We start from the raw sequence: 14753 nt of genomic DNA, 5'->3' as shown, positions 1-14753 counted from the left end.
ATCTGGTTTGGGTTTGTGAACACCTGGAGAACTTTACTTGCTATCATGGTAATGCCAACGGTGAAGCACGAGAATATGGTGTTAGGATGCTTGTTTCTTTTTTCGTGGTTAGGGTGTGGTATCTTTATTGCAGTTAAGAAAACACTGAACGCCTTAGGATATGAACACATTTTACAGCAGTGCGTACTGCGTACAGTAGAGGTACACATCGGAGAGAATGACTGTATTAGCACGACAATGCACCAGTCGCAAAGCAGCACCTGTTAGCGAATGGTTTGTGTACAGTAACATTCCTGAAATGGACTGCCCTCCCCAGAGCCCCGACCTGAACCCAGTGGAACACCTCTGGAATGGGTTGCAGCGTCAGCTTCTCTCCACACACGAGTCCTACGTCACTATCTGGTCTGTTTCGGCTCTTCAGAAAGAATGGAGAATGGACTACCATTTCTCCACAAACATTCTGACTCCTCATTCAAAGTGACCACTGCAGAAGGAAGCTACCGTAAAGGTCACGGGCGGACACACCCCACACTAATTTCCGCAAACAGTTGTCGGGATACTTCTGATGAGATAGAATATTTTGGGAAACATGAGTCTTTAATTGCTACATCTGTTAACATTTAAACCAGATACGTGACCGGGGACGGGGGGGGGGGACGGGGGGGGGGAGTGGTGTTTAGGGCGGCTGTCGAAAAGTATCTAGCCTAACAAATATAGGGCAACGGCCTTGCCGCAGTGGATACACCGGTTCCCGAAGTCAAGCGCTGTCGGGCGTGGTCGGCACTTGGATGGGTGACCATCCGGGCGCCCATGCGCTGTTGCCATTTTTCGGGGTGCACTCAGCCTAGTGATGGCGAATGAGGAGCTACTCGACCGAATAGTAGCGGCTCCGGTCACGAAAACCATCATAACGGCCGGGAGAGCGGTGTGCTGACCACACGCCCCGCCTATCAGCATCCTCAACAGCGGATGACACGGCGGTCGGATGGTCCCAATGGGCCACTTGTGGCCTGAAGACGGACTGCTAACAAATATAGAATGACAGAAATTTCATAATACCAATTTATTTTTCCAGTACAATAGCCATATACAGTAATACACTTGCGTTCACGCTCAGATAACTTCTGCAAACCATTCAAATAAAAGGTCTTTGATTTCAAATCCAGCCAAGCGTTCACGGCATCAATCACTGCATCATCATTGTGGAGTCGTCGTCCTTTGAGGTATTTTTTTTAGGTTTGGGAAAAGAAAAAATTCTAAGGGAGGCAAATCTGGAGAATATGGCGGATGACGAACAATTCGAACCCGCAGTCTCGCAGAGTTTCCAGTATTGCGAGGGCTACGTGTGCCAATGCGCTGTCCTGATGAAAATAAACTCCGCGCGCCAATTTTCCGCACCCTTTTTTTTTACTCTCCTCTCAGAGGGCGCAGGAGGGTGCAATAGTATGACGCATTGACAGTTAACGGCCTTTTGCAAGTAATCCACCATAATTACCCCTTCTGCATCACCTTACCGGCTGATTTTTTGCACCCTGAATTTTTTTGGGGTAAGGGGGTGAAGGATGTCTCCATTGTTGTGACTGTTGTTTTGTCTCAGGATCAAAGTGGTGAACCCACGTTTCGTCCATTGTCACATACGTTGCAAGAAAGCCGTCTTCATCCGCTTCAAATTGGCGGACGATCTGTTCACAACACTGCACACGTTCCCGTCTCCGACGTGCATTCAAGTCTTTCGGGACCCACCGAGATGAAACTTTGCGCATCCCAAAATATCCACAACAATGTCAGTAGCACGACCATGGGAGATTCCAAATGTGGTTTCAATGTTCTGCAACGTTGTTGGACGATCCTGCAAAATCGTATAGCGAATTGCAGTCACTGTTTCATCAGTGGCACGTCTGAAGTAGGACACGCAGTTTTTCACTGTTGCATAAGACGGAACACTGTCCGTAAGTGTATTCCACAATTTCCTTGGGCGTCATTCTGTTCAAATGAAGTCATTCAGTCACAGCACGGTTCTTGATTCTCTTGATACCCGCCACTTTGCTTGCGCTACGGTAAACAACGCATCCTAGCGGTAAAACTATCGAAGCTGGAGCCGCGAAATTTGACTTGCATATCCGCAAAGGGTCACCATAAACTAGGTGTTGTTTTTTGTGCGAGACATTACGGTAACTATCTTTGGCTACACACTTTTCGACCGCCCTTCGTATTTAGCTTTCTGCCAAATAACGTCACATTTATGACTCCTGATAGTCTTCTGGTGGTAATTGTATGCTGCACCACATTGTGTCTTCACCGAGTTATGTTTCTCATGTCTTTAGATTCGTTAACGTCTTGAAGTCATCTGAACACAAATGTACGACTTGACAATTGACTTTGGCTGGTGATATCATGGGCACATGTACGTATTTTAAAATCATTTTCGTTCGGCTTTAGCCGTCTAATCTCTGGGGAACGGTTCCAATGGCTCTGTGCACTATGGGACTTAACATCTGTGATCAGTCCCCTAAAACTTAGAACTACTTAAACCTAACTGCCGGAGGCAGGATTCGAACCTGCGACCGTAGCAGTCGCGCGGTTCCAGACTGAAGCGCCTCGAACCGCTCGGCGACACCAGCCGACAATCTCGGGGGAATTCCCCTCTTAGGGTACATTTGTGGTATACCTGACAAACATTGGCACTGTCCGTTTACTCGACGTTGGGTATTGGTATCGGGAAATGTCACCTCCCTGTCTCGCAAACTGAGGCTGTGTGTGCTCCCGTTGAACACACACAGCTCAGTTCCACCGATAACAACTCTGAAATACGGTCTACATTGTTTGCGTTAATGTAATTTCGGTGGGCTGCCAATTAGTTAAAATTGCCAAACGCCCCGACTTAATTAACGCAGCCTGCTGCGCTAATGTTGTTCTCTCCGCACAGTTCGTTCGCGATACTAACCAAACTCAACGGGAAGCTGGTCAATAGCAATCCGCTTTCAAAATTCGGTCGAAAAAGCCTTCTGCCAAAGCATCGGCGAAGTCTTTTCGTTAGGTTCAATAGCCTAGGTATTTAGTTTGAGTCGAAATATCTAATCAAACATAAATTACGTAAATTTTGCTGCTTGTACAAGGACGTGCTAAGAAATAATGTCAACGAATTTTTCATTCTGTTCTCAGTATTGGTTGAGGTTTTACATGCACGTCATGCGTATTACTCCGTTGACTTACCCTCTCCAATTACGCAAGCTGCAGCCTCTCCCCCCCCCCCCCCCCCCTGCTAGAGGGTTTCGCATTGCAGCGTGTTTCATGGCAGGATGTAACGCACTACTTCGGTGGAGTTGTCATTAACACTCAGGTGATTCACATGGAAATGCGTCCGATGACTATTATAGTCGCAAGACGGGAATTAAGACACTCCATTCAGGAAATCGTCAGGAAATGGATTGTTCCGAGAACGACAGTGTCAACACGATGGCGGGAATACCAAATTTCAGGCACTGTCTCTCACCTTGGACAACGCATGGCCTTCACTTAAGGACCGTGAGTAGCGGCGTTTGCGTGGAGATGTCAGTGTTAAGAGACAAGCGACGCTGCGTGAAATAACCGCATAAATTAATGCGGGAGGGTACGACGAACGTATCGGTTAGAATATGTAACCTCCCCCCTCACTTACCGACCTTAATGACAGTGAAAAATTAAACCGCGTGTACCTAATGGGAAAAAGCAATCGTCACCGAAGTTAATCTGTCGGTAAAGAGGGAGGAAAGGGTTACATCTAAATGAAAGGAAAAATGCTAATGAAACAGGTGGAAATTAATTTTGAAAAGGGGTAAAGTTAATAAAGAAAGTAAATGTGCGGCCGTTACGTTAACAATTAACTAGCGGTAATTAGATATTTGAGATTTGGGGAAAATTACGGTCGCCAGTCCTAAGGACAATTACTATAGTAACTGAAAAAGAAAGGTTATTACACATATAATTAGCACTAGAAGCGTGGCTACTGAAGGTTGACACGTGTAGTGTGAAAACTGAAAGTTTGTCAGAAGTAATAAATTTCGCTACACTCTGACTTAATTTAGCAAAAGAATTAATAAAACAGGAAAATCGAAAATTAATTTAGTGACTGAAGTTAATAGTGAGCTTTCTTTCTGAAGCACATCGAAATTCAGTAAAATACGGTTAGTCTTGGACTACCTCAACAATCATTTCAAAAGCTACATGAATCTACGCAATTTAGAAATAAGGGATTTAACTTTGAACTCGAATTAAATGATTCTGAACAATTAACAGTAGTAAAATTTAGTACGTACCAAGCTGAGCTGCAGTCACAGGTAAGCTAAAATACGGTAACCAAACTCGCCCTCTTAATTTGTGCTTGTGTAATCTGAATATTGTAGCCAGCTATGAATACCTTAACTGAACTTTGAAATTAAAGCAGTGTAATAGAATAATATTGCTTTAGTGCTGGCGTTTGAATTTCAACGACACTCGGGTTCATTCCGGAAAAGGAAGGGACCCTGCTTGGTAATGCAATTGGGACAATGAGCAACAAAGGTTCATGCTAAGTTGCTGTAATTTTGTGAATGGAACAATTTTAAAAGCTGAGGTCTGCCATACAGTTCTAAAACTTTACGTGCTTCCAGTCTTCCTTGTTGGTTGATTGAAGGTTTGAAGCCGTCGATCGAGGAGGTGGCGACAGTCACTCATTGTCGGCCGTCGCTATTGCAGAAGCTGGATGTTGGCGCGCCTCCTTCTCGACACGGTCACCAGGCGAAACGGGCTCTTGATGTGCGCCAGCTAATGCTTCCCGTCCGCGACACCGTGTCAGAAACTATCATAGCAAGTCGAGCGCAATTACATGCTGCCAAACCCCGAAAGCGCGGCAACTCGCGGGAGCGTCACACAACACACCTGCTCCACTCGCTACTACCGGCAGACTCCCTCTGCTCAGCCCGCGCTCCACGAGGCAGAGTTAACACTACCAAAGATCCTACACACTTTGATTCTTCACACGACCTATCGATGTAATCGTTCGATAGCAGTTTTCCCTAGGCAAGACCCAGCGTAAAAATACAAATAATATTTACGAAACAAACCAATTATACATCGACATAAAAGCATAAATATATATATACAAATAGTAAAACAATTATAATATGTAAAGACACAGAAATGTCATATATCCAGGTAACAAAAATAAGGAAAACAAATTTATAGTACAATAGATCGAAATAGGAGGATATGCATTTCCGGCGTTACAAATAGTGCTGTGAAATTTGGCGTTAATGGGCTATGGCAGCGTACGACCTACGCGAGAACCTTTGCTATCAACACGACATCGCTTGCAGCGCCCTCTTGAGCTAGTGACCATATCGATTGGACCCTAGACGACTTGTCAGATGAGTCCTGATTCCCGTTGGTAAGAGCTGATTGAAGGGTTCGAGTGTAGCGCTCATCCACGAGGCTACAGAAACAAGTTGTCAAAAGGCACCGTGCAAGCTGGTCATAACTCAGTAATGGTGTGGGCTTTACATGGAATGGACTGAGTCCTCTGGTCCAATTGAACTACTTGGAAGCCATTTGCAGCCATTCATGGGCTTCACGTTCCCGAGCAACGATGTAATTTTTATGGATGACAATGTGCCGTGTTGCCAGGCCTCAGCTGTTCGCGGTTGGTTTGAAGAACATTCTGGACAGGTTGAGAGAATGATTTGGCCGCCCCCAGATCACCGGACATGAAATCTACCGAGTATTTATTGGGACAGGTCACTTCACGCACAAATTCCTGCGCCGGTAACACTTTCTCAATTATGGAGAGCTATGGAGAAAGCATGACTCAATATTTCTGGAGGGGACTTCCAGCCACTTTTTGAGTCCATGCCACGTCGAGTTGCTACGCTACGCCGGAGAGGAGGACCGAGACGATACTGGTAGGTGTCCCAGCTCAGTGTAGTTTTGTGACTGAAACATTCAGTGTTACCACTTTATTATGTAGCGTTATTAATTGTTCATTAGGACTATCATTCATGTCTTTTTCTTACCCCTTCGGATAGTCATGTTCCAAGATTAAAGGAGGCGTTCCGGCTCCGGATAAAATCCACCCAGAGGATCAACAAAGAGGACCAGTGCGCCCGCTGGACTGCATGTGGTTTTTAGGCGGTTTCCCACATGTGACTAGGCGAACACCAGGCTAGTTCTCACGTCGAGACTGAGTTACACGATTTGTAAACATTTTGAAAACCATCTCATAGTTAGACAAAGATAAGATTAGATAGATCTGGTACATAATTTCCATCCCATATCAAAGGGGAAGTTGGAGGAGTGGAGAGTGGGGGGAACTGGGGCTGTGGAAGCTGGGAGAAGGAGAAGGGGGAGGGATAGTGTCAAGCCCTACTATAATATTAAACACTGCCAAAATGAGATTAAAATTCCGACACCCGTGAGGATATAGGTTAAAGACTTCTTTCTATTCTAAACGTGTCAAACGTTTTTTGAAAATATTTGAAAAATTTTCGCCTCTCTCTTGCCTCTCTTTTTCTCTCTCCTGCCTGTTTTCAAATGATGCAAGGCCTCAAATGCGTCGTCGGGTCAATGAGGAATTTGGCTGGCTCTGAGCACTATGGGACTTAACATCTGTGGTCATCAGTCCCCTAGAACTTAGAACTACTTAAACCTAACCAACGTAAGGACATCACACACATCCATGCCCGAGGCAGGATTCGAACCTGCGACCGTAGTAGTCGCGCGGTTCCGGACTGAGCGCCTGAACCGCTAGACCACCGCGGCCGGCCAATGAGGAATTTAAGCAACAGTGTGTGCACGGCGTAGTTCAGGTCAGAGGCGGTTCTGTGGGTGTTTTTCGTACCATGACCGGTGTACGCATTTAGGTTACTGTGAATATGAACAAAGATGCGTATGTCAACATGCCCGGTGACCAAGTGTAAGCCCTCCTTCTATATGTTCATGTTGGGTACGCTGTGGACACACTCGCTTTCCCAGATCACAACGGCCGTGTTCACACAGCTGCACGCTTAAGTAACGAACACCCGGGCACTACACTACATCTCGACTGAATCGCTAAATCAACCGATTGTAGTCCCATAGAAAATGTGCGGGACTGTTTGGAACAACGCCTGTAACGTTACAGTCAACATCGCTGCACGTCAGTAAGCTGTAGGGGATCTGTGGCATATGCAGCGTGAATCACCTAAAACTTGTACGGCAAATATTGCGGAAACGAAAAGTGTTATTGACGTGCAGTTCTCACAGAGTTGACTGGTAGACAGGAGCTCGTATTGTTAGCCAGTAATCAGTTGTGTGCAAACGTATACCTTTTTAAATGGAACAATGCCTGTTGATAGTAACAAAATAAAAGTAGGATAAATTAGAATGTCAGTGTTGTAGGATTCTAGTGCGAGTCGTTTACGAGATATCGTATTTTGAGAACTTTCCAAACCGGTACTTGTTTCTGCCACTCAACATCCGCAGTTGCTAGGTGCTCTATCGCTACGTTTGCGTACAGTGAGCTTGTGCGTTGCTTGAGTGGATTACGACTTACTAGTCAGTTAGCGTGTGACTGTCCAAGCATTAGGTAGTGACTTGACGATAGGATTTACCAATGCAAAAAAAGCAGACATGCTCATGGTGTACGGTGGGTGAAGGAAGAATGCAGTTCGTTCGTGTACGGTGCACGCGGCGAATAATCCCAATAGACGTCAGCCATCTCGGCAATTATTTATCAGCCTCTTCAACCAGTTAGTGAAAGTGGTGGTGTAACATCTAGGCATCGTAACGATAGGAAACAAGTGAGGACAGGGGGGGGGGGGGGGGATTATTCTCGCTACTTGCAGCTGATGCGCACGTCAGCTCCCGCGCAACCGCATGAGGAACTGTCATGAGTCAGGCAAATGTCCTACGCATTATCTGGCGACACAGGTTCCGTCCCTATCACATCTCACTCCATCAAGAACTGAACAGAAACGATTACGAGAATCCTGTTAACTTTTGTACGCGGGCGTTAAGAAAGGATGCTCGGGATGTATCATATATCTCGTTTAGGGATGAAGCCACATTTACCCCTCGTGGCCAGGTAAACCGCCGGGACATGCACTATTGGTCTGTTGACAATCCCCGTTGACTTCGTAGGTGGGACGCCAGCGCCCGTGGAGCGTAAACATGTGGTGTGGGACAGTGAAGCATCAGCTCACAGGCCTCTTTTTCATAGACGGGACACTGAACAGGTCCTCTTCTATGGACGCTAGAAGACGTTCCTCTGCAGACCAGGAGGAATCTGTGGTACCAGCATGATGGCTGGCCAGTACATAGTGCACGAAGTACTACAGCACGTCTTCACGAACTGTTTCCAAATAGTTGGACTGGACGCAAAGGACCCTTACTTTGGTCGGCCCATTCATAGGATTTGACGCCTGTAAACTTTCTCCTGTGGGGAGAGGTGGAAAACGCTGCACACAAGGACATACCAACTACACCTGATGACATGCAACGATGTATTCAAATGGCTCTGGGCACTACAGGACTCAACTGCTGAGGTCATCAGTGCCATAGACTTAGAACTACTTAAACCTAACTAACCTAAGGACATCACACACATCCCCGGCCGAGGCAGGACTCGAACCTGCGACTGTAGCAGCAGCGCGGATCCGGACTGAAGCGCCTAGAACCGCTCGGCCACAGCGGCCGGCACTGCGGCAAGCCCGTTGGCCATACATTTCACGTAAGGACAACTAAGATAAGGAAAATTAAAGCTCGTATGGGGGCAAATAGAAAGTCGTTTTCCGTCACTGTATGTACGAGTGTAACAGGAAACGAAACAACTAGATGTGGCAGAACGTAATCTCCATCATGCTGAGGGTATTAGATTAGGAAATGAAACGCTTAAAGCAGTAAATGAGTTTTGCTGCTTGGGCAGCAAAATAACTGAGGATGGTCGAAGTAGAGAGGATATAAAATTTAGACTGGCAATGGCAAGGAAAGCGTTTCTGAAGGGAAATTTGTTCAAAAAATGGCTCTGAGCACTATGGGACTTAACTTGTAAGGTCATCAGTCCCCTAAACTTAGAACTACTTAAACCTAACTAACCTAAGGACATCACATACATCCATGCCCGAGGCAGGATTCGAACCTGCGAGCATAGGGGTCTCGCGGTTCCAGACTGTAGCACCTAGAACCGCTCGGCCACCCCGACCGGCCCAAACGATGTATTACTGCAGCCTGTTCGGACATATCCGCCGAAATGCTAGCACGCGTGCACCAGTTGTTCCATACCAGACTGGAAGCGTGTGTTGCCGCTGTCGGTGGTCATTTTGAACTCGACCCCTGATGGTCAATTGTCTCTTTAGTGTTCAGAAGCCATGTAACTAGTGTTCCTTAGTGTGTGCTTACACAGGTATTGTACGAGTGTCGGTGTGGGAACTTTTCCAAGTACGATACCTCGTAAACGACTCGCACTGGAATCCTCAACAAACACCACTGACATTCTAATTCACCGTACCTTCAGTTTGTTTATATCAACAGGCACAGTTCCATTTAAAAAAATAAGTTTGCACAAAAAAACACTTTCTAAGTATTACTACAATCTGTTGATTGGCTAACAATACGAGCCCCTGACTATCAATCAATCCATTGTGCGAAAATCGCACATGAATAGCAGTTTCCGTTTACGCAATATTTGCGGTGTAAGTTTTAGGTGATGACCCTGTATTTACATAGGGAGTCCGTAATTAAAGGTCCAGGTTCAAAGCGCTATGGGAAGAGAAGTACTGCTCATAAGGATGTCAAATTTGAACAGGAAAAGTAATGACCAATAGATGGAGCTGTAAGCGTCTTAACGTAATTGGGGTCTGCTACAAATGACAGATCAATCGCAATACGACAGCTACAGTGTGAGTAGCACGTTACACCATCCCTACTCTTCAATGTGCTTGACTGCAAAGGTTCGGCAGTCACCAGTTGTGCAACCGTTAGATAGGTAAGCCCATACATCGCGAAGGGTCGTACGACATCGGATGGCAGAAATGGTTTTTCATTATCCTGGGATCAAAAACAGCGCACGCGGCTAAATGGCATCGACTTCTATTTGTCGTGAGACAGACTGGAGAAACAGCATGTTCCACAACAGATCTGAGTGTCTCTGGGGGCCCATATTCAGAATGCGTTGCGCAGTGCCTGCCTTCATTTCAGCTACGTTCGTAATTGCAGCATCGAACACAACATCTTTCAGATAACCCCACAGCCGGAAGTCGCAAGGAGTAAAAACAGGTGATTTGGACGGCTTGGTTGAAGGGAAATGCTGATAATTCTAGCATTTCCGTTACGCCTCTGCAGCAGCCGCTTCACTGACCTCCATAAAAAAGATCCCACCCACACATTCACGCTGTTGATTGGTAGGAATAACGTTGGTGCGCGTAGGACTCACAGCGTTTACCAGTGACGGTACAGGTTACAGGATTGGCAGGACTCATCTCCTCGAAAAAGATGCGACCCTACGATAAACGATACCGTCAATTTGTAGCACCTTTGCAGAACAAAGTGGTGCTGGTTGATGTCCACTGGGATTTTCCGTTTCCCATATTCTGCAATTCTGCACGTTGACATGTCCTTGGAAATGGGCTTTCACAGATTGATCTAAGGCGATTCATTGTCCACTTCTATTCGAGCAAGATATTCCAGAGCGAAAGGTCGTCTTGCTGTCAGTTCAGCAGGAGCAACCCCTGACAACGAGTGATTTCGTGTGGACAGCAGTGCAGGATGTTTCGCAAGATTTTACACAGAGTGCTCTCGAGCACGTCCGATTTTCGGGCAATTCCCTGTGCACTGCATGTTTAACACACCACCGCTCGACCCCTCCTGCAGTACCGTGGCCACATCTTCGACAGACGTTGGGTCAACTGGTTTGCTCCCTCGGCCACACTGCATTTCAAAACAACTTGTCTTTTCGAATTTTGTAATCATTTTTTCCAAACCCTTAGCAGACATCGGAGCACTGCCTTTTCTCATATGAAACGCCCCCTTTGAAAAATTTATTAATTACTGTGCTGATAAACCTCTTACGTTGTTTTATTTTCAAACAGCTGAACAAAACTGAACGTACTCAGACATTTCTCTCTTTATTTATTCTGATCATCACTAAACTGACACAATATTTTTAGCGCAACGCAATCTGACTTTCAATAATCCGCACAAAAGAATGGCTGTGATTAACAATAACCTGTAACTTTCATGAATCACTTACCTCACACAAATCTTCGTTACTCGAACTACTGCAATACAGCGAGCGCCAATATTGCCAGCTAAATAAAAGATTCTAACTACTGAAGGCACTAACTACTGATAGGCACAGTTACCAAATGAAAGATTTTGATAGAGAACAAACAATGTATTTACCTTAATAGTGTTCAAAAGGCATAATATATCAGTTCATGACATCCACTCTTACAAATTTACTCTTTCTGATGGACAAAACTCCAGATCGTCCGCTCTCAAAACTCAGCCATCTATCTCCCCATATCCACCACTGCTGGCGGCTCACCTCAAACTGCGCAACGCTACGCGCTGTCCACATCCAACTGCCCAATACTACAATAGCAACTATTACAACAATGCAAACCAGCCACAGACTGCACACAACACAGTCAGTGATTTTTCATACAGAGCGCTACGTGGCGTTACCAACATAAAAACCTAAACAGCTTACTTACACATACTCTTGAGTGTCCGGACCTTCTGCAGGGCTACTGGCTCACAGTTTCCACTCTTGTAAAAGAGCTTTGCCAGCAACGCGCGATCCTTCAGGGTGGCAGTTATGCAGGGCGTCCAGGATGCAAGCTGAGGAAGAACCGTGTGGCGCGCGCCTGTCGGTGTGCATATTCTGACGCTCAGAGTGGCATCTATTTTCGTTAATTTTCTTCTCCATGGCGTTTCCCGCTGCGTCAGTAACATGCTGTTCAAATTTGACCTCATTTTAAGCACTGATTTTCTTTCTACATCTTTTTAAACTGTAACTTTAATTATGAACACCCTGTACATAAATAAACTTGTAGACAGTCTTGCTCACCCATCTGAGACCATCAAGGCTAAAGACGGCATTACATGGCATCAGCATGATGTCTCCCAGGAGGTGGCTGATGTTTTGTGTAATGTGCTTGGCGCAGTGATAAGAAGACCTACTGTGCACCGATACACGTATACTGTAAACATGTGGGAGGTAATGATCAGAGTGCGAAATGGACCAATTTTCAGTCCATCTGAAGTCCAGTATTGGGAGGTTCAAAGTGCCCTAAATTTTTACCTTTATAGTGACTTGTCGGTTGCACAACTTTTCACCATGGAGTGACGGTGGACTCCCACACGCTTCCCCTTCTTTTGTTCCAGATACTAGCCCGGCAGGCGCCAGCGACGCCACATCGCGGCAGCCCGCCCAACCCAGCATGCCGCCACTCGCCGGGTGCTCCGACACACGTCACTTCCGGCCGCTGCACGCACTTCCGGCCGGCCCGTGGCCCCGCCCCTAGCCTGCCGGCCACGCCCCCTCGGGACTATGGTTTCCTGACGGCGCTCAGCCTGCTGTGCTCGACACTCGCTAGCCAGACCGTCCGGTCCCTCAGTGCGCCGACAGACTGCCTCAAGCCTGGAGCTGTGCATGTGTGGACTCTACCGCGGCCGGAGGTCCAGCAACTTCTCCAGGGGACCCGGCTGGAGGGCTGTCCGCTTGACTCGCTGGAGTGGTGTCCGAGATGGCGGACGCGAGCTGCAGCCTTCTGGATGAGGAGAACGACGTGGTGAGTCACTCGTCCAAGTATCCAAATGTAGGCAGTGCTCCATTAAGGTGCTGGTCGCTGTTATCTACAAAGGTGGCATCTGAAGCCTGTATTCTCTCATGCCTTTTGATAATTAGCTTTGAATGACGACAAGTTCTCAAAAATTGTTGTTTGGAAGGACATGTTTCTAATTTTCAGTACTCCGTGCTTTAATGGCACCACTAGGATCTGCCTTCCTAATCATCGTTTTCCAGATGACTGGTAAGATAATGTTTGACTGAATGCTGACGTTCCGACAGAGCTTATCTATCCTCAGGCTGAATGTTGCGTTGATGACTGATTTACTGGGTAAGGTCTCACCGTGGAATACCACTGCTTCGTCAGACCTTTCACCTAACTTATTCACCCTGTTATAGGAGGACCTAGAGGTTAGCGTAGCTCAGCAGATTGAGAAATCGTCGCCTGAGGTAAAGAAATCGGCAACTGATAGAAAAAAATCCTAGCTCTGATCGAAAACTGAAACCCAAACATACGAATTTTTAGTCTTCTTCGAGAAGTAGCGGCTCCGGTCTCGTAAACTGACATATGGCCAGGGAAGCAGTGTGCTGACCACGTGCTCCTCCATATCCGCATCCCGTGACGCCTGTGGGCTGAGGATGACATGGCGGCTGGTCGGTACCATTGGGCCTTCATGGCCTGTTCGGGTAGAATTTCGTTTTTTTTTCGGTATATGTAGGTGCAGAGTGGAAAAAGAGACTGAAAAGTTAGGAGACATCACTTGCAGCACACACACCTAATTGCAGCCAGGTATGGGTGTATTACATTTTTATCTGTAATTTTTTTTGTAGCTAGTTTGGAGCCTAGACTCATCATAAGAAAGCAGCAAGGATTTAACGTAGAAATTACTACATATTTATATTCTTAACATGAAAAGGGTACAACTGAATATGTGAATTAGAAAAACCTCTCAGACGATATGCAACGGACATATGAGGGCGTATTTTTTATGTGAACAGTAGGTTTTTAAATAAAACATTCTATACCTTTATTCTTCATGTCAACATATTTACAGCCCTTTGCCGCTGGAGGGCTCCGAATTGTAGCATGTAACATGACAACGTGTGATGTATGTCGGTGCATGAGAAACAACGTGCTGTAATCGAATTTAGAATTCGAAGAGTTCATCTACACACGGGGCACCCTTCTGTTCAGCATAACAATGCCGGATCACACACGATCGTTGCGATATCTGCATCAATCCGATCCCCTGGTTCCACTGTTATCGATCATCCTTCATACACAGTCCCGACTTGGCCCCTTCCGATTTTCATCTGTTTCCATAACTTAAAGAACACCTTCGCCGAGTTTTGTAGTGACGAAGCGGTGTAAGCAGATGTGACCTGTGGCTCTTCAACAAAGTCAGATATTCTACAGTGTCGGTATCAACAAACTGGCCTCTCATTGGGAGAAATGTGTTCGTCGCTAGTGTCACTATGTTGAGAAAGAAATATGTAGACATGAAGAATAAAGACGTAGAATATTAATAATCTTTGCCTTATTTAAAGAGCTTTAAGAGTTTTGACAAAGAGAAAAAGTCGGAGATGTTACTTTTCTGCACGCCCTCATACGTTACGTTTACTTGAGGTGAAGTATTACTTTGTACGTTAATTCACTTAGAACGGTTTCTTTCAGTTAGACATGGCGTATCGAATGCTGAAACAATTTATGGGAATGCAACCTAGTGACGCCTTCGAAAACGATCGACGTCTCAACAGACGAATACCCAGTCATTTTAGAGGACGAGAGACAGTTGTGCATGACATCTTTAGATCACGATAGGCGAGGATACGCCAATGAGAAACAAAAGACGGCGTATGTAGAAACAAAAGATACACCATAAACGAACACCGCCATCACAGAACGAAACAAGACGAACTTCAGAAGTAAGTGACAGTGAGTAGTCGCCTATCAATCGGCGAGGAACTAGCGTGA

At 46.0% G+C, this 14753-nt stretch overlaps 1 protein-coding gene across 1 annotated transcript in view; it reads left to right on the top strand.

Moving 5' to 3' along the window:
- Window positions 1–12786, top strand: part of LOC124716880 (translation initiation factor IF-2-like) — a 138929-nt gene extending 126143 nt beyond the window's left edge. Inside the window, exon 2 of the mRNA XM_047243432.1 lies at window positions 12376–12786. Within this exon, the coding sequence (XP_047099388.1) occupies window positions 12376–12786 (411 nt within the window). The remainder of the gene's footprint in view (window positions 1–12375) is intronic.
- The last annotated feature ends 1967 nt before the right edge of the window (window positions 12787–14753 follow it).

The sequence above is a fragment of the Schistocerca piceifrons genome, chromosome 9 (assembly GCF_021461385.2).
Source record: "Schistocerca piceifrons isolate TAMUIC-IGC-003096 chromosome 9, iqSchPice1.1, whole genome shotgun sequence".
Classification (NCBI taxonomy): Eukaryota; Metazoa; Arthropoda; class Insecta; order Orthoptera; family Acrididae; genus Schistocerca; species Schistocerca piceifrons.
Note: the sequence above shows the minus strand (reverse complement) of the source record. Positions and strands in the feature narration are given on the sequence as shown.